Genomic DNA, 20,485 nt, shown 5'->3' with positions numbered 1-20,485 from the left:
TTAAAACTATGGTGTGCATAGCCTAAAATTAAACGGCCAGTAAAATTGTGCAGAAAACATACAAAGTTTCCTGTTTTTCCTGAAAATGTCACAATTGTTTGGTATGTTAAATCAACATACTCTGCTTCTGAAAAGAGCCTATGTTCCAACACTTTTGAAAACATGTTTGTGATTAATACAAAAGAATAGGGAAATAGCTAACATATTTGTGATTCATAACTGTCAGCTAAAACACACTGCATGGCTACATTAGATAGTCAATGAATCTTTAGTTCATATTTGTTTTGTGCGCCAGTCTGGCTACTTGGCATATTCATACAAAACTCCTCCAAACACATTGTCCAGCCTGCTTTCCTACACTCTCACTAATGCCACTGTTAGACCCTGACTATTAGTCTCCTCCAGATCCTGCCTGGCCCCTGGCTCCAGTCTCCTCTGCCGAGCTCCTGCAGCTGCCTGACTCCTTCCTGTCACTCTGTTATTACGTCCAAAGCTCATTTACTTGCATTTTCCCTCCACCCTCTTCTATCCCAGAGATGTCCCAATCCCCACCAGGTGTCTCCCCAAAATATCATTATCCAAATGTGGATTTGGTATCTGCTTGAAGCTTAATGGTTGTTTCTGGTTACACAATGAATCAGTTATGGCATTGGGCAGGGGCAATATGGAAAAAAATCTGTGTCTATAAAAATTAGTTAAATCTAATCTGGGACCTTAAACACTGAAATGCCTTAATCTTAACTATGTGGTTATTGCATGGCATCACAACAGGACAGAGTTAAAGTTGCTGGAGTACTTTAACTATAAATTTCCAACCATAATGGATTTAGATTTATTTTAAGTGTAACCTTAACTCTGAATTGACTAGTTTTGGGATAATATGTAGTTTTGGGATAATTACAGCATCGCTGTAATGTTGGTTTTTACCCTTAACTTTTTGATATGTACTTTCAACCTTAACTCCATCTTAATGTAGTTTTTGTCAGGGAATAAACAATAAAAGTAAACATAGCTACAATGAATACTTACTGGATATATCTTGCTTGGTAGTGTGGTAATTAATAGTGTTGGGATTTAAATGGCGATAATTAGATTTCATTGATGGCTCACTGGGTGCTGTTGTTTCAACCTATCTGCCTGAACAGTATGCTGAGCAAGACATCAGTGGCAGCTGTTTTTGCAGCCAGAAGTGTGTTATACCTTCCTCCTTTGAAAGTGGCAACTTAGGCCTGGTCAACACTAAAATATTAGGCCAGTTTAAGTACATCTGTCAGGGATGTGAAAAATCCACACTCCTGTGTGGTGTAGGTAAGCTGACCTAAGTCCCTGTCTAGACAGCTCTAGGTTGATGGAAGAATTCTTCAGTCGACCTAGCTACTGTGTCTCAAGGAGGTGGATTACCTACACCAATGGCAGAATCTTCCCATTGGCATAGGTAGCATCCATACTGAAGCACTACGGTGGCACAACTGCAGCGGCTTAGCATTTTAAGTGTAGACCAGCCCTTAGATTCTGGAGAGCAGAACAAGTAAATTCGGAAGACTCCAGTTCCATGGTTCTTGCTGATTTTCTATGCCCTTGTATTTCTGTTGTCCTTGGTCTTGAGAATTAAGTGTGATCTTCCAAAGGGAATTTTTTGTTTTGTTTCATTATGATGTATAAAGGAGGTGTGAAAGAGACTTTTCGTAGCCCTTTCTTTCCCACCACCACCCTTGTTTTAAAATTTATACCTTAGAAATATCAAATAGGCTCAAGGCTAGCGTTTGTTTATATTGTAGGACTTAATAGTATCTCATGTATTTGGGGAGCTTGAGCAGGAGATGCCAGAATGAAAAACAGACACAAGGACTGACTTAAGTGGCCAGATGCAACTTTATTAACTTAACAATAGGGAGGGTGTTATATGACCACCCCTCACATACCAGACATTTCACTGGCTGCAGGTTAACAGGACTTGTATCATATAACTAATAACCAAGATAGATGCTCTTCAGCCTACCCTTCATATGCTGTTCACTTCTGTAGCCTGTCATCCCCTGCACATGGAAGGATGTGGGTACAGATTGTCCAAGGGGACCTGGGTCTGCAAAGACTTCACGTTCCCCTTCTCTTTATAGGCCCAAGTTCATCAGCAAAGTCCCGGGTCTCATTTACCTTTGGGAGCTGATCTTGTATAGCCTTTATCTGCATTATACACTAGCAGCAAGTTGCGACAAACAACATTCCTATATTATCTCTTAATATTATTTGCTATTTCTTCTCTTTTAACCCAGCTGTGCCTCCACAATGCTGTGAGGAAGGCAAAAAAAAATCACCAGACTGTTGCCAGTTTGACCCAACGAGGAAAAATTCCATTCTGATTCCAAAAACAGACAAGTGGTCAGACCACTGCATCCTGAAGCACAGCTTAGTATACATCAACTACAGGAAAGGAAGGCAGAGCAGTCATAAAACAATATGGCTCATGAAGTCCTGGACAGGTTTCAAATTTGGGGAAGGAGCATAATAGCTAACTGGTTTCTCCATTCCCTCCCCCATCCCCAGACCAGCAAGGGGCAGGCAGAGAAAGCCTCTTCCTCATGCACATTTCTCTATGCAACTGATATTAGAGGCGCTACCTGCTCCAACTTTCCCTCCTCCCCTTTATTTGGGAGTTTGGGCATCATGCATTTTAGTTTGACCAAACATCATCCCTCTGCCTTGCGCTGATTGGGGAGAGGGTGGTATTTCAGACCTCAAATTAAGAAAGAAGGATATCAAATTTTAATGGAAACCACTTTTCTTCTAACTCTTTGGACAAGCATTTGAGTTAAATTGTTAACAACAATAAAAAATGCAAGCCACTTCCTCTTTTGGTCAGGCTAGCCAAAGATGTCAGTTTCTAATGTTAAAACAAAAACAAATTAAAGGCACAAAATCCGTTTCCCTACCCTACTTGTAAGTCATCTTTAATAAATAAGTTATGTGTAAAACATGTTTGATAACTTGTCCTGATTGTAAAGTTTTCTGTATGCTTCAAGGTGGCTGTCCAAATTATGGAACACTGTCATTGCTCCCAGAGTTCAAGAAGCAATACTTTCCAGAGTGTCTGTGAAGAGACCGTCTGCACTGGGACAGACAGCAGCCAAAAAAAGTCCTAGTCAAGGCCAACAGGCTGTAGTTAAAGCAGCTCTCAGTATCTTGCTAAACAAAGCTGTTCTGCATGGCTGTCCTCTTCCACGAACAGGTAACAGTGAACAAGCTCAGCTAGAAAGCAAGCAGTTATATACTGGAATTTCTTAAGCAGGATTAACGTTATTTAATGATTTTTTTAAAATAAATGTAGCACTTCTCATCAGTATATCTCAAAGCACTTTAGAGAAGACGTCAGTACATAACAGTAATTTCACAGATATGGTAAGTCTTGTGATTAAAAGAGTTTGATCCCATTGAACGGAATAGTGATGAGAAATCTTAGAGGCCATGTTAGTTCTTTGCTAACTGCATATCTCTGCCATGGCTGCAATGCACTCTCAGCATTTTTTTTAAAATGTGTATTAATACTGTTTCAGATCTGGATAGATGCATAGCAGACTTTAAAGGAGGAAATTTCCCCTTAGCCATGGTTTCAAGCTACAAAAATTGTAATAAGAAAAGAGGAGAGAATGCTTCCTGGAGAAAGGTGAGCACAAGTCCTCGTAAGAAGTCAGGCCATTCATCTTCCCAATCATGGAGTAAGCAGGAGGCAAATACAGAAGGTAAAGCTTGTTATTTGGGACCACGGAAAACATGTTAGTCTTTTGTGATGGGGGAGGGTGTTGTTTTTGAGATGAGTAGATATGACCCTGGAAAGAAACTGGTTTTTATTTTTTTCATGTTTGAACTTCCTTTTAATTCTCAGCAAAAACAAGGTGCATTTAATGTTCATGTCTTTTGAAAATTGTTCAGCTCTTTTGCTCTTTTTCTGGTACTTTTGCAATAGCCTACTTAAATTTATTTTTGTTCTCGTTAAATGTCCTTCCTGTTATTTATAGCACATAAAGTGTTAAATGACATAGTAAGTATGTCAGTTAAATAATCTCATTGTTTTACATGCTTTTTATATATACACAACAATAATGTAAATGGTTATCATAAAAATCAGACATACTTTCTCAATCTATGATCTTTTCACTTTTGCCAGCTAAGTGGAATCAAGCCAGTTTTGGAATTGAATGGGAGAACTCCAAAGAATAAGATAGGGACTGTAGGAAATGATGGTGGAGATGCAGTTGGTGGCATTCTTTCCTCTACCTCAAAATTATCAGATGGGCAAAAGTCTCTGGTTTTTAAATTGCAGGGTTTTTTCTAAGGTTTCCTCTTCATTGCCAAAAATAAATTTAAAAAAATCCAGAGTTCACATAGGGAAAGACATTGTATTTTAGAGGTTCTAAGATGTTCTAGGCCAAGGCGTTCGAAGCACCGCAGGCCAGCAGAGGTACTCTGGAAAACGAGACCCACACGCAGCTAAGCAGTGAGTTATTGGCTTTATTGAAGGTTAGTGACACACCTGCAATGGGGACTCCAAGCATTGCTGTCACAGAGGCGGAGAACCCAGCACACCGGAGCTTTGCCTGGGACGGAGTCCGACGAAGGGGCAATCAGCGAGCCATAATAAGCAGTACACAGAAACAGCTCATGAATATATAATTAGGTACTTTCCTAAGGGGGCTTTCCGCTACCTGGCAACGGGCCATGCAAGGCAGACAAAACCGGCCTAAAACCGGTTACAGTTGGTTCTCCATGTCCTGCAGTGACCGGGTGGCCTTGAGAAAGCGGAAGTTCCCTAGCTAAGCCGTAACAAAGGCTTCCACAGTTCCTTACATAAGAGGTTACTATATAGTTGATAACTGGTTTAATGCAGCTACAATAGTGTGGCAGATATAATTAATAAGTGGCATTTATAAATTTATAATGCCTGTCACCCAGAGATCATGAATCAGCCAGTAAATGGTTAACTATAAATTATACACGGATTGCATTATCCATATGTAAAATCAACTACTTCTGGAATAGAAAAAATAGCATTTTTTAAACAGCACAGAGAGGACTTCAGAGGGTGCTGTAACCAAGGTGGATGCAGGTTGCTTGAGCTCTGAAGTAGTCCACGGGGAATCCCTGAACATCATCCCCCTAAACCCACCATCCCCAACCCCAAGAAATATTGTGCCTGACTGCTGAAACCCCCAAGGTGCCCTCTAGCTCTGCATCTTCCTCTCCAAATCTGAAAACACTGAAAAAATAGAGATCTGCCTCCCTGATTCTGCAAACAAAATGGTGCCTGAATCTGATGGAGCACAGCTGATGGCTGTATTGCAACAGATGGCTGCAGAGACTGTTGAAATTAAATCTAGTTTCCACCCTACCACTGTGCCTCAGATTCAGAGTTCCCTTACATGCTCTATCCAGATGGAATGGGGAAGTAGAACACAGAACTTCTGAAGTGGAAGATAGTCTCAAAGAGAACAAATTCCAGGTTATGAAGAACTGTAATGATGTCAAGACTACTGAGACCAAGCCAATTGATCTAGACAATGGCTCACAACAATGTAACACAAGAATTGTGGGTCTCCCTGAGGGAATAAGAAAAGGCAAACCCTCTGAATTTGTCCCTAACTAAGTTGTTGGATCTGCTGGTAAATTTTTGTTTTGAAATTGAGCGGGCACACCGGGCCATAGCCCTTCCCGCCAGCTCCAGGAGGTCAGCCCAGAGCATTGATTGTGTAGTTCCTGAGGTTTACCATTAAGGAGCTTATATTGCAAAAATCCAGAGGAAAAAAGGAGCTCTTGGGGGAGAACCAGCAATTAAAATACTGCTTTTTCAAGTTTCAGAGTAGCAGCTGTGTTAGTCTGTATCCGCAAAAAGAAAGGAGTACTTGTGGCACTTTAGAGACTAACAAATTTATTTGAGCATAAGCTCAAGATTATCCCTGTGATATGGTTGCAGTGAGGGCAGCTTTTAACCAAGCACAACAATTGGCTAGGAAGATGGACTAGAAATATTTTATTAAATATCTGGCAATGTTCAATATTAAAGATGGCAACAAGATAGTATCATTCAGGTCCCCTCAGAAGGCAGAAAAATACCTCAAAAATCTGCAAACTCCTCCCTCGCAAGAGGAGATATATATGGAATGATTTGACTGTATGTAGTTTATGTATTGTTCTCTGAGATCTGATATGGCTGCTCTAAATAAGTTGATAGGTGGTAGTTGAATGATATGTATGTTCATTTTCTTTTCTTTTTTTCTTTCAGTCCTTTATAAATCTGCTCCATCTCCATATAAAAACATGATTACTTGTCAGGTACTTCATACCTACATACATGGGTGATTTAGGTTTACAGGATGTGTGGAGATTGGATAATCCAATGGCTAAAGACTATAGGTTTTTGTTTTGTTTATTTGTTTGATTTTTTTCCTGCAGCTCATTCAACTTATTCAGAATTGGACTATTTCTTAGTGTGAGAAGACTTGATCAGTTCTTTCACTGATTATGGCATTTGTGCTATTGTTATAGCTGACTGTGCTCCTAAATATATTTCTTAGCATCATAGAATATCAGAGTTGGAAGAGACTTCAGGAAGTCATCTAATCCAGTCCCCACATCAAAGCAGAACCAACACCAACTAAATCATCCCAGCCAGGGCTTTGTTAAGTCGGACCTTAAAAGCGTCTGAGGATGGAGATTCCACCACCTCCCTAGGTAACGCATTCCAGTGCTTCACCACCCTCCGAGTGAAACAGTATTTCCTAATATCCAACCTAGACCTCCCCCACTGGAACTTGAGACCATTGCTTCTTGTTGTGTCACCTGCCACCACTGAGAACAGCTGAGCTCCATCCTCTTTGGAACCCCCTTCAGGTAGTTGAAGGCTGATATCAAATCCCCCCTCACTTTTCTCTTCTGCAGACTAAATAAGCCCAATTTCCGTTAACCTATCCTCATAAGTCATGTGCACTAGCCCCGTAATCATTTTTGTTGCCCTCTGCTGGACTCTCTCCAATTTGTCCACATCCCTTCTGTAGTGGGGGGACCAAAACTGGACACACTACTCCAGGTGTGGCCTCACCAGTACAAAATAAAGGGGAATAATCACTTCCCTCGATCTGCTGGCAATGCTCCTACTAATACAGCCCAATATGTTGTTGGCCTTCTTGGCAACAAGGGCACACTGCTGACTCGTATCCAGCTTCTCATCCACTGTAATCCCCAGGTCCTTTTCTGCAGAACTGCCTCTTAGCCAGTCGGTCTCCAGGCTGTAGCGGTGCATGGGATTCTTCCTTCCTAAATGCAGGACTCTACACTTGTCCTTGTTGAACCTCATCAGCTTTCTTTTGGCCCAATCCTCCAATTCGTCTAGGTCACTCGGGACCCTATCCCTACCGTCCAGCCTATCTACCTCTCCCCACAGCTTCGTGTCATCTGCGAACTTGCTGAGAGTACTATCCATCCCATCATCCAGATCATTAATAAAGATGTTGAACAAAACCAGCCCCAGGACCAATCCCTAGGGCACTCCACTTGATACCGACTGCCAACTAGACATGGAGCCATTGATCACTATCCGTTGAGCCCGATGATCTAGCCAGCTTTCTGTCGACCTTATAGTCCATTCATCCAATCGATACTACTTTAACTTGCTGGCAAGAATACTGTGGGAGACCATATCAAAAGCTTTGCTAAAGTCAAGGTATATCACATCCACTGCTTTCCCCATATCCACAGAGCCAATCAGGTTGGTCAGTCATGACTTGCCCTTGGTAAATCCAATTTGACTGTTCCTGATCACCTTCCTCTCCTCCAAGTGCTTCAAAATGGGTATCTTGAGGACCTGCTCCATTATTTTTCCAGGGACTGAGGTGAGGCTGACCTGTCTGTAGTTCCTTGGATTCTCCTTCTTCCCTTTTTTAAATATGGGCACATTTGTCTGTTAGGCCCCCAGGGTATATACCCCTATCTAAAATGTGGAGCTTAAATACCATTCCACTGTTTGATACATCATTTGTTAACTCTCTCCAACAAGAGTTAGAACTTTTAAAAAAAAAAACACGTGCCCCCACCACTTCATCAGCTGCCACGCTTTGGGAAACCTTTAAAGCCTTCATCAGAGGCCATATCATCTCTTATGCCACCTATAAAAAGACATGGAGAGAACACAGAATTGAAATCAATACACTTCTGTCCCAAAAAACAGAGTTTGCTTTATTCTGTTTCAAGCAAAACTACTGGGAATCTGGCGAGAGAGCTGGCAAGCTGTGGGCACACAGACTTAAGCAAAAGGCTAACGATAATTGCTACATAGTCCAAGGTCTTTCCTGGGTGTAATAATAACTGAAATTACAATTTCACTTAGAGTAGGCAGGAGAGTTTGCTCATTCTTGGTCTCACTGAACATGTTCAATAATGTAGGTGTTAAGGTTTCAAAGAACTTTTTGTAAAAATTCAGTTGGGAACCTCTCTGTGCCAGGAGTCTTTCCAGCCTTCATTTCTTTTATAGTCAGTTCCACAATTTCTAGAGGGGTATCAGAGATCTGTGGCAGAGGCAATCTGCTAAAAATGTTATCTAGGGCATCTTTACTGATCGCTCTTCAGCTAAATATAGCTTGCATAAAACTGTTGACATTGTTTATTAATATCTGACTGTGTGGTATGTAGCAATAAATTGGACAAAGCACTCTTACTCCTTACACACACAAATCTTCCATAACAGACATTGCTCCAATAATTTGCATCAACTGATTAGAATCTCTCTAAGTGGCAATATTATCAAAGAATCTTTAGCTGTTGTTTCTTTAGATGCTGAAAAAACTTTTCAACGCATACCCTCTTTCACATATTAGCAAAATTTTGGACTTGGTATATAATTTATTTCTTGGATTAAGTTTTTATACTGCAATCTAACTTCCAGGATAGTTACCAATAGTATTATTTCTGCCCTATTTCCATCACAGAGAGGTATGAGGCAGGGCTGCCCCCTTTCTCCTTTTCTCTTTGATTTAGCTCTAGAACCTTTAGCCATTGTCATCTGAGCAAATCAAAATATTTATGGCATTACGGTGGGCCAAACAGAGAACTAAATTGTGCTCTATGAGGATGATGCTCTTGTATCTACACCTAAGATTACCATTCCTAACCTTCTAACACTGTTAATAAGTTTAAATTCAGGATGTAAAATTAATTAAGGTAAATCAGAAATCTTGTGCATTAACAAATATGTCCACAAAAGCCTTTTCTCAAACTGGGATTTTCAATGGCAATCCTCTTATATGAAGTATTTAGGAATACTGATCCCCAAAAATATTCAGGACATCCCTAAAATAAATATAGAACCAGTTACTGCACAAGTGGTTAATGATTTGGGGAGATGGAGTTTGTTAACTTTCAGTGTGTCAGGTAAAATGAATGTCCTTCCCAGAATTTTGTATGTCCCTATTTCTATTCCTCAAACTGTTTTTAAGAAATTCAATAATAATTTAAGAACATTCCTTTGGGTTGCAGGTTATTTGGGCTCTGAACAAATTACACGTCCCTGAGTCTGTGAGGATTTCATGTTCCCAGCTTAGAAAATTATTTATATCTCCTTTTTGTTAGTTCATGCATCTTTGTGGTTATTAGATGTGACCACACAGACTCCTCTTTGGGTTCACGTTGAACAAGAATTTGTAAACCCTACCTTCCTTTCAGGCATTGCAGGATCGTATTAGGGCAGATTTGATGGCTCCAGAGCTTCCACAACAATGAGGGAGGCAAGCTTGGTCAAACTTGGCCAGAAAATTCTGCTTCCATCCATTCTTCCATGTAGAGGTGATCCTGTGGAGCAATCCTGTCTTTAAAATGAGTGGCAAAACCTTGGTGTGGAGGAATTAGATGGACAGAGAGGAGTTATAACTGTGTTACAGCTAATTGATGATAATAAATTGAAACCATTTTTAGGTCTTCAGCAACAATTTGGCTTGCCCTGCTCTGGAGCATGAAAATATCTCTAGTTAAAGCATTTACTTACAAATGTATTTGGACCGGATGCAATGGAATGGATTTACTCAGCCAGAGGTATCCTTTTATGATTCCCAGTCCCAAAAAACTCTGTCAAAGATTGATACTTTGAGAGTTGCTTGAAATAGCAATTTGGATACACAGTTATCATGGACCCCCTTCAATACAATTGTATCTAACGTTAAAAAAGCAACTACAGATTTGAAACTGTGGCTTATTCACCAAAAGACACTTTTTCAAATACACTGATTACCACATAGGCTAGTGATTACGGATCTCATAAATGCTGGCCACTATTTTAAGTGTAACTCCCTTGGTGTCACATTAGCTCATATGTTTTGGAAGTGCCCCTGTATCAAGAATTTCTGGTGTGAGTTTGAGGGGTGAGGGGGGATCAAAGGACCAGTTTGATACTGGAAGCTAAGATGGAGCCCTCTCCCTTAAGTTCATTCTTGGATATGCTCCTGGTACCTGGGGGAGATTACCTGGTAACAAGGTAGCATGGCTATTAAGCACCTTATGCTGATAAAAAATTAATACTGCAAAAATGGAAAAATCTATTCCCACCAAATATTGATGCCTAGTTTTAACTATTTCCCCACGTTTATTTCCCCACACACACACACACTGTTCCTCACATGTTCTTGTCAACTGCTGGAAATGGCCCACCTTGATTATCACCACAAAAGGTTATTTTTCTCTCTTGATGGTAATAACTCACCTTACCTGATCACTCTCCTTTCAGTGTGTATGGTAACACCCATTGTTTCATGTTCTCTGTGTATATAAAATCTCCCCATTGTGTTTTCCACTGCATGCATCCAACAAAGTGAGCTGTAGCTCACAAAAGCTTATGCTCAAATAAATTGGTTAGTCTCTAAGGTGCCACAAGTACTCCTTTTCTTTTTGCGGATACAGACTAACACGGCTGCTACTCTGAAAGGGAGAAGAGTGCTATTTCTGAATTGTCACTAACACTTCCTGAAGCAGACTGGTAGTCTTCCATCCAAATTCTGACCAGATCTAATCCTGCTTAATTTCTTAGAGTTGATGTGAACACAGCTCAAGGTGATAAGGTTATTGCTGTCATACTTTGTATCTAAGGATCCTCTTGCACTCTTGGTAACGTATATTAAGAATAAACATTTGGAGGGAAATTGAGACAAAATGGGACAGTGGATTTCATTTTAATAGCCTTTCACCTCTGAGTTCAAAGGCTCACTCTGATAACAAGTAATAATGAATTGGGTTGGTTTCCTTCTTTTTGAGAGGACCATACTGGTGTCAGTAGTCACTGTGTTGGCAGAACTTGGTGGGGAAAAGACTACCTATACCACACCTGCTCAAGAAAGTTGGCAGATCCTGGCCCCCGCTCAGGCCTCTTTGTGCAATTGCAATAGGGCCATGGGGCCTTAACATGATCTTGACAGGACACGGGGTGTGCTGATGATCAGAAAATAGGAATATGTTTTGCCTATTCATTACAGCTTTTAAAATGAAGAAAATAATAGAATTATGCTAAGTATAACAAGTTAACTTCCCTCCCTTTTGTGCAGGTATAAAAACAAAGAACATGTTGCAACAGAATTGCAACAAAATGGCTTCTCTTATCAAAAAGTAAGTCAGGTTTTTTATTCTTGTAGTATTTAGCAAAGATGACAGATACTATTATGTCAAAACCCAGTTCACTCTTCTGAGTAAGTGGATGGTTTACGTTTGGTATGGTTACTTTTGGGTTCAAAGCTGAAGAAGTATAGGCTTTTTAATTCTAATTTGGGGGGGGGAGGAGAGGCTTTTAATTATAATTTAGAACCTATTTCAGTAGCTCAAACCTTGCCACAGAGTATGTTCCTTTATTTATTATTAGAATTTTCTAGGACTTGGGGAATATTATATAAAACTCCTCTTACTTTGGCTTATAAAAAGCAGAAGGCTGTCTTTTCATCTAGAGGTGTACAAAGAAGACCTTCTGGCTTTTTCAGCCTACTGAATGGAAATCTGACGTTTGTATAATACGTGCATTTTACTCTAAATGATATGGAATGTCTTTAAGTAGCTACTGAGCAAATGGTCCAAGGGGACTGCATTTTATGTTACCATATGCAGGAGACAACTCCAGATCTTAAATTCACATCTTTGCAGAGCACAGAAACCTTTGTGCTTCTAGCAGTGGCTCCTAAATAGTTAGGAATAGTTCCAAAAAAGGAGCGTGGGAGGATGGCTGCAGCACTGAATTGGTGTAGGCAAAAGAAAGAAAAACTCTCCTGTCAAATGGCATTTATACTTGTCACACGGAAGCATCCTTTGCTGAAACAGTGGAGAGAATAGATTAAATTGGGTAGAAGAGGGTCTATTATGAAGCAACAAAATTAAAGACTGACAACTACTGATGCCTAAACTGGATGCTATTTCCATTCTGTTTGTTGCTACATCCTAAAGTAGGGGTGTTACTGAATAGACAGTGTAGTTATGCAATCTTTGTGAAAGGAGGATACCATTTCCTTGTGCCCTGTGTGTGTGTGTATAAATATATTAATTATGTGCCATAGCCCACTTTCAGTTGTCTTGTCTCTTGTTTTGTTTTCATAGCTCTTCAGAGAATGAGCAGCTAAAAGTGTTAAATCTGGAGCAAAGGCTGTCCCTTGGTTCTGATGATGAAGTAGATCTTGTGCAGGAACTTCAAAGTATGTGTTCCAGCAAATCAGAGTCTGATATAAGCAAGGTAAACACTGGGGTTTAAATAATTTACATAATAATCATATGCAGTTGTTTTATCCATAATAGATCTTAGATTTTAAAATATTTTTTCATTAACTCTAGATGTGCTAAAATAGACTAATATATTATATGTGTGATAGATTTTATGATTTATTTTATTTTAAAAAAAGTTTAACCTTAAATGTCATGTCATATACTCAGGAATTTGCAGTGAATGCTAAAATGTATTGAGCGATGAATTTAGAGAAGCTAAAGTTCTATCAGATAATCTGCTTCAATGCATTGTTGCTCTCCACATCATATTTTCTGTTGCTTTCAGCAGCCTAATTTTTAGTGATTTGAATCAGTTGTGTTTTCACTACTTCCACTGGGAGACTATTTCATAGTCTAATAGCAATATAAAGCTTTTCTGATGCACATTGTACACTTACTTTGCTGACCATAATCCCATTATACCTAATTATACACCAAGGATTTCCATAAACAATTCCCTGGTTGTTTAAACCTTTCCAGCGATTTTGCTTTATTGCACATTCTCTGTGATCTCAGATACCAACAAACTTTTAATTAAGAAATATTTGTGGTGGGAAGCTTTGTAATCATGTTTTATATAATTCTCTGTGAAGTTAGGTTTTAACAGCTGTATGCTATGAGCCAGATGCACTGAAGCTGCACCAGCTAATCCCTTGGCATCTCAGCAGAGATTCACTCCAAGGCCATGTCTGGCCTAGGGAAAATAGATGGTTTAAAAGCATGTTAGCTAACTCATTTTAACTAACATTTTCAAACACTTGTGTAGACAGGGTTTAACATGTGTTTACTGGTTGTGACTATCCTAAAAGGCGTGTCTTAGGGGATGGCAACTGGATCCTAGCCAGAATAGGGAAAGACAAGATGAAGAATATTTAAAGAAATTAGATGTATTAAATTTGACAGAACCTGATGAAATTCACCCTAGGACTGAAGAAATCTTGGAACCATTAGCAGTTATCTTCAGAAATTCATGAAGGATGGGTGAGGTCCTAGAGGGCTGGAGAATGGCAAACATATATAGTACCTATCTTTAAAAAAGGGGAACAAAGAGGATCCAGGAATTATAGACCAGTCAGCCTAACTGCGGTAACTGGAAAGATACTGGCAAAATTATTAAACAATCAATTTGTAAGAATCTAGAGTATAATAAGGTGATAACTAATAGCCAATGTGGATTTATTAAAGAACAAATCATGCTGTCCCAGCCCAATTTCCTTCTTTGACAGGGCTACTGGCTAGTAGATAGAGGAAAAGATGTAGACATGATTTATTTTGAATTTAGTAACGTTTTTGACACTGTACTTACATGATGTTCTCATAAGCAAACTAGGGAAATATTGTCTAGATTAAATTAATATACAGTGGGGCCCAAATGGTTGAAAAACTGTACTCAAAGAGTAGTCATGGTTCATTGTCAAACTGGGAGGATATATCTATTGAGATTCCACTGATGACTTAGATAACGCAGCAGAGAGAATGTTTGTAAAATTTGCAGATGACACCAAGATGGAAGGGGTTGCAAGCACTTTGGAGGACGGGTTAGAATTCAAAATGACCTTGATAAACTGGAAAATTGGTCTGAAATTAAAGAGATGAAATTGAATAAAGAGAAATTCAAAGTATTACACTAAAGAAGAAAAAATCAACTTCACAGCTATAAAATGGGGAATAAGTGGCTAGGCAGTAGTACTGTTGAAAAAGATCTTGGGCTTATAATGGATCACAAATTGAATCTGAGTTAACAATGTAATACAGTTGCAAAACAGACAAATATTATTCTGTGGTGTGTTAACAGGAGTGTGGTATGTAAGACGTGATTGGTAATTGTTTCGCTCTACTCAGTGCTGGTGAGTCCTCAGCTAGAGTACTATGTCCAATTTTGGATGCCATGCTTTAAGAAGGATGTGGACAAACGAGAGAATCCAGAGCAGAGCAACGAAATTGATAAAAAGTTTAGAAAACCTGGCCTGTGAGGAAAGGTTAAAAAAACTGGGCATGAGAAAAGAAGGCTGAGTGGAGACCTGATAAGTATGAAAATATGTTAAGGACTATTATAAAGAGGATGGTCATCAACTGTTATCTATAGCCAATGAAGGTAAAACAAACTTACTCTGCAGCAAGGGAAATTTAGGTTAGATATTAGGATAACTTTCTAACTATAAGAACAGTTGAACACTGGAATAGGGTATCAAGGGTTGTTGTGGAATCCCCATTATTGGAGGTTTTTAAGAGCAAGTTAGACAAACACCTGTCAGGGATGGTCCTAGGTATACTTGGCGGGGGGGAAGAGTAATGGACTAGTTGATCTCTGGAGATCCCTTCCAGCTCTACATCTCTATGATTCTGTAAACTTAAATTGAATCTGGCTCCCCTTTTTTTCTTGGATACAGTGAGGATTTATAAATCATTCTTCTGAAGTTTACACACAACTCTTATAATCTCTCATGCAAAGTAAAATGTGCATTAAAAATAGACTCCAAAAATCTTCAAAATGAAATATAAAGGACTTCCAAAATATTGTTTTCTTTTCTTTTAGATTGCTGATTCTAAGGATGAGCTGGTTATGTTCAGAAGCTCTCAAATTGATCCTATATTTTCAGCAAGCAGTACTAATCCAAGTAAATCGGTGTCACAAAAGGTATGGGACGCATAGTATGTTTCATAAGAGTGTAAAAAAATACCTGTGTACAAACTATTTTGAACATTTTCTAGAGCTCACTACAAATCTATGTTTGAGTTCTTGGTGGGAATCAGAAAGATTAAAATGCCTTGAATTCTCTGTTAATTAGAGACAAAAGGTATTTATTGACAGGTTGGTAAACCGATATGATTCATAATTTTTAGGAAACATACTTCAGGCACCGTGGGCCAATTTTTTCCCTGGTGTGTGTCCACCAAAGTCATTGGTCATTAAACTAGGTATGCGTTTGGCCCATGTGTGATTTTTATATTTACATGATGATATCTACTGAATAAGTATCATAGATAGTCATGATATTTCAATTATTTTAATCAAACTTTTCTGAAATTTGGACTTTTCTAGCACTCAACATTTTCATAGTAGCCTTACAAGCTAAAATGATTAAATGAACAGAAGTAGTCAAAATTCCCGTTACTTCTGGACACTAATTGCTTGAACACGGTTTACTTTGTCATCCTTATTAGTGATTACCAAAGCATATGCCAGTTTGAACCAGATGCCTCCTGAGTGTCTTCCGTAACTAGAAATGAGTCAGCCTGATATTGAGTGGAAATCTTCCTGCTGGTGGAAATTTTGAGAACCTGAAACCAATTATAGTACAGGAGGCTGAGCAAACAAGACATAGATCAGCTTTTATTTTTTTTAAACGGGGATTAACTTCTTTCCCTCTGAACTTGTTGTATGTTTCAGTGCACTGCTTTCTTGGCACGCTATCTTAGAAGAAACCAAAAAAAACCCAGAAAGAATAAATCCATTTGGAATTGGTCCTCCCACGTTTGGGAAACAAGAGTCCAGATGTAAACAGACAATATTAACTACAGGATAGTTTGAACATATGAAGGCTTAGGTGCCAAAAAGCTGCTGATTTGTTACTGGAGGGCATAAATTGTAACTCAGAAAATAATTGGATGATCACAAGTATATTTGTTGAATGTCAGTTATTTTTCTGAAGAAACGACAGGGGGAAATTACCTAAATTCTTTGCAAATTACATCCGTTTGAAATCTATAAAGGGAAAATATTGCTATATTAAAAAATTCAATATGTAGCATAATGATACTGAGTTCTGCAGCAACACTGAGACTCTGATAATACTTTACTTGTATAATGTTCCATCCTAGAATTTCAATGTACTTTATGCACAGCAATTTAGTCTTACCACCCCCCAGTGAGATAGTTAGGTGTATCACCCATTTAGTGATGAAAAAACTGAAATGAATGACGTGCCCGAGGCCACACAGGAAATCTGTGATAGGGTTGGGAATGTAATCCAGGCCCCCTTGAATTAATTTTATGTGTAAACCACAAGACCTTCCTCCAGAGAGGATGTACAAGCCTTTCTCTTTTTAACTTCTGACTTAAGCCCAGCAGTGCAATGTTCATAGAGAGAGTTAAATTCTCCCTAGTGTCACAGAATTAAAGTACAGTTCTACATGGTACTGAAGGTCTATTCTGACCAGAAGATTTTCAGGACTGTAATAGGAGGAAGGATGGTGTGGTGGCTGAGGCACTGGATTTAGGAGATCTGGACTGAATTTCTAGCGCTACCAGGAACTCTGTGTGTGTATGTGTGTGTGAGTGACTGACTGACTTTGGGCAAGATACTCAATGTCTCTGTGCGTCAACTCCCTGTCTGTTCAATGGGGATAATGCTTCCCTACCTAACAGAGATGCTGTGAGATCATCTGTTATCTCTGTTGCCCTATCCATAAGGTTTTGTTCGGTGCTTAGCACCAGAGTATCAGAATGTGTTCCACGTAAAATCAGAAGCAATAGCAAAGTCTCTAGTGGACTTCATGGAGTTTCTGGCACTTTTTCCTTTTGGGGTAAAAACTCCGTTTGGGGTTAAATTAGTGAATGTTTGTGAGGTGCTCAGATACTGCAGCAAAGGGGGCTATATGTTTACTTACACAGCTAACAGGAGTATTTTGATGCATTAATAGAACTGAGGGGAAGTTTGCAAGGTAGGAATCAAGACAATCAGTCCTTCACTTTCCTTTTTTCATAAATAAAGAACAGTTAAAGAAGGGGGTTGGCAGAATTTAAGTAAATCGGCATTCAGTGAAATTCATGCTTCTCTAAAGATACTGGCCTAGATCCTCAGCTACAGCTGAGAAACATACATTGCATCTTGGCAGGTGTGTGTGCGTGAAACTGGCCTTTGTGCTCCTTTAATTCTACGCCATCTAAGGGATACTCTAAATTATGCCAGCTCCTGAAAGCCCCAAGAGGCAGATGTGGCAGCAGTGATTGCCAAGGAAAGGGAGCCCTAGCCATGCCTAAGTTTTCCCCAACTAGACATCCTACACTAGGATGACCCTTTTGTAGCTGGCTACAGTAGATTTGTGTATGACAGTGTCTGAAATGCAAAATAACTAAACACAAAATCAAGGCCACCATCTATACGGGATCTTCACTTCTGGGTCTTAGCATAAGACGAGCAGAACTCCTTTAGCTCTTAAGATTTTTATGATCCTTGAGGGCAGCAGTAGTGGGATAAAGTATGGCCCCCCTACTAGCAGTCGCACACAACTCCCTGCTGAGTATAAATGCTCCCCTTGGGACATTCCAGTCAATTTTTTCTTGATCACAATCAGTAAAGGAGCTCCCTTAAGAGACTGTACCTGATTGGCCATCACTGTAGCTTGTCACCAGTTCCAACGATGCCTTGCCAGGTACCGTTCCATATCTATTGGCTCTTCTTCGAGTGATGCTCCCTATGGTATTCCATTAAGGGTTACACATGCAAACTATGCGTTTGGAGCTGGTTGGTCCGCACATGCACCCTGGCTCACCTTCTGCTTCCATCCACGGTGATAAAGAACAGGGTGGACTGACTGCATCTGCAGTTCCTTGTCACCGCCGCATGGTCCTGGTCAGAACTTTGTGTCCATATTTCCGATCCACTTTTAAATAAGATAGTTGTACATAGTTTTAAGTACATAGTTTAAGTTTTCTTATAGTCCAGGGAATCTTTCTTCTTCAGAGGAAGAGAGAGAGAGAAAAGTAAAAAGAGCGGTACTGAGTATCAGCTGGTATAATTTGTCCAGAGCACTACTGTTGTCCTTGTATGATATGTTAAGAAGTTTTTATTGAAGAAATGCCCCGTTAGCTTTTTTTTACAAAAGCAACTTCTATTAGAGTATTGGATTCTAACTGGTTAGTGAAGCTAAAACTGTAACTGTTTCACAAGGACCTGAAAATTTATCCTTTTCCTGAGGCTATCATGCTTCCAAAAAGTGCAAGATGCTGTAAACCGTAGACACTCACTGTTTTGCTCTTTTTTGGTGCTCTTGGTTCTTACGATGGATATGCTTATGCTAAAAAGATGCTGTATTTTATTCACAGGATGGGATCCGTCCTCTCAGCAGCAATCGCACTGTGGAATGCACCAACAGTAAATCAAAGACTGAGTTGGGTGTTTCAAGAGTTAAATCTTTTCTTCCTGTTCCCAGAAGTAAAGTCACCCAGCCTTCTCAGTACGCAAAAAAGCAGCAGCAGTAATACAAGGCAAATAGAGGCAGATGATGACAACTTAAAAGCAAAGATTTGGAATTTGCACAAAAAAATACAAATAGAAAAATCTAATAAATAGACCTGCCTAGTATACAGATTTCAGTGTTCACATAATCTCTGTATTAAAGAACAAAGAACTCAAATATGTAAATAATTTTTTAAAATTAAAATGGTTTCCTTGTAATATAATGTGTGTACGGGACCACAGTTTAATTTGTATGTAAATAAGATGTTCATAATGAAATATTGTATTGCTTTAATCTGGAAATTATATTGATTTAAACTTAGTGGGAAGTTATGCCAGCCTCGTAACTGGGTTTTCTAATATGGAAATTAGCATTGCTTAAATGATGTTATTCAGGGGTATTACCACAGAAAATTGTGTGTTTGCGCGTGTGCGTGTGTGTGTGTGTGTATATATATATATATATACAGTATATAAATATATTCTATGAAATTCATGTGTTGCATACAGATGAGTTGCACAATATGTACAGTACTGGCTTAAAGCTAATGTACATGCATCTTAAAGACTGAACATGTTTTTATCTTCACTTAATGAAAAGTGAATGGAATGTGGCAATAATTAAAATGATTGGAAACCTGGATCAATTACTTTCAGCTACAAGCCATATTAAATATTTTGATTACCCCACAGTTTGCCTGCTGAAACGTGCTTTTGTTTCTCTCTTGCTTATTGTAGGCTTCATGTGTTTGAACTGTTATGAGTTTGCATTATGTCTCCTATATTTAAAAAAGAAAAGGGAGAGAAATTATAATGCAATAAATCAGTTACTTCACACAACTTCCCACTCTTTGGGATGGTCCTCTAATAAATGAGTCTTAATGTATGATGTAAAAGTTTTCTACTCTTTCAATAGCATTTTAAAAAATGAATCCAGGAAATAATGTTGTTTTACCAAAACAGTTCTTATTGAAAGAATTACAGCACAAGTTTAATTACATGGTTACCCAGAGATAATGTATCAGCAATAACATGAATTACCATGTAATTACCAATTTTTATAGTGGATTTACTATGTAGTTACTGTGAAATAACATTTGAATTGCCGTTAACCTGAAATATCTTTTATCTCACTACAGACTTAAATTACACACTTCCCCTAATGGGAAAGTATGTGAAAGAAATATTCCATCCACCCACCCTCTTTATGGTGGCCACAATTTATACTTGTGAATAGTAATAATGTGGATACAATCACTGTCTTGGTACCTTATTATCTAGTCAGAAGAGGAGGATACATGGCTTCCTTAAGATCAGACCTCAGTGCCACCTGGTGAATTACCAAGAGGTTGCTTTGAGAGAGGTATGGGCAACATGCTCATCGCTGCACCTTCCAAAAGGCCACTGTTCAAGTTAATTTTGGAAGGGGCAAGGGTTCCATAAATGTACTCCGAGCACTTCACCACAATGAGTAAGGCAGCCATCCCAAACTTATGTCAATAAAACTTTTGTACTGCTCCATGTTTGTCTGTCTCTTG

General features: G+C 39.0%; 1 protein-coding gene across 1 annotated transcript in view; it reads left to right on the top strand.

Annotated features, from left to right (window-relative positions):
• Positions 1-19,061, top strand: part of CTTNBP2 (cortactin binding protein 2) — a 179,738-nt gene extending 160,677 nt beyond the window's left edge. The window contains exons 17-22 of the mRNA XM_077834357.1: positions 3,021-3,226; positions 3,552-3,737; positions 11,571-11,631; positions 12,604-12,736; positions 15,302-15,403; positions 18,815-19,061. Coding sequence (XP_077690483.1) covers positions 3,021-3,226; positions 3,552-3,737; positions 11,571-11,631; positions 12,604-12,736; positions 15,302-15,403; positions 18,815-18,970 — 844 coding nt within the window. The 3' untranslated portion in view covers positions 18,971-19,061. The remainder of the gene's footprint in view (positions 1-3,020; positions 3,227-3,551; positions 3,738-11,570; positions 11,632-12,603; positions 12,737-15,301; positions 15,404-18,814) is intronic.
• The last annotated feature ends 1,424 nt before the right edge of the window (positions 19,062-20,485 follow it).

The sequence above is a fragment of the Eretmochelys imbricata genome, chromosome 1 (assembly GCF_965152235.1).
Source record: "Eretmochelys imbricata isolate rEreImb1 chromosome 1, rEreImb1.hap1, whole genome shotgun sequence".
Taxonomy (NCBI): Eukaryota; Metazoa; Chordata; order Testudines; family Cheloniidae; genus Eretmochelys; species Eretmochelys imbricata.
This window is presented reverse-complemented; position numbering and strand designations above follow the sequence as displayed.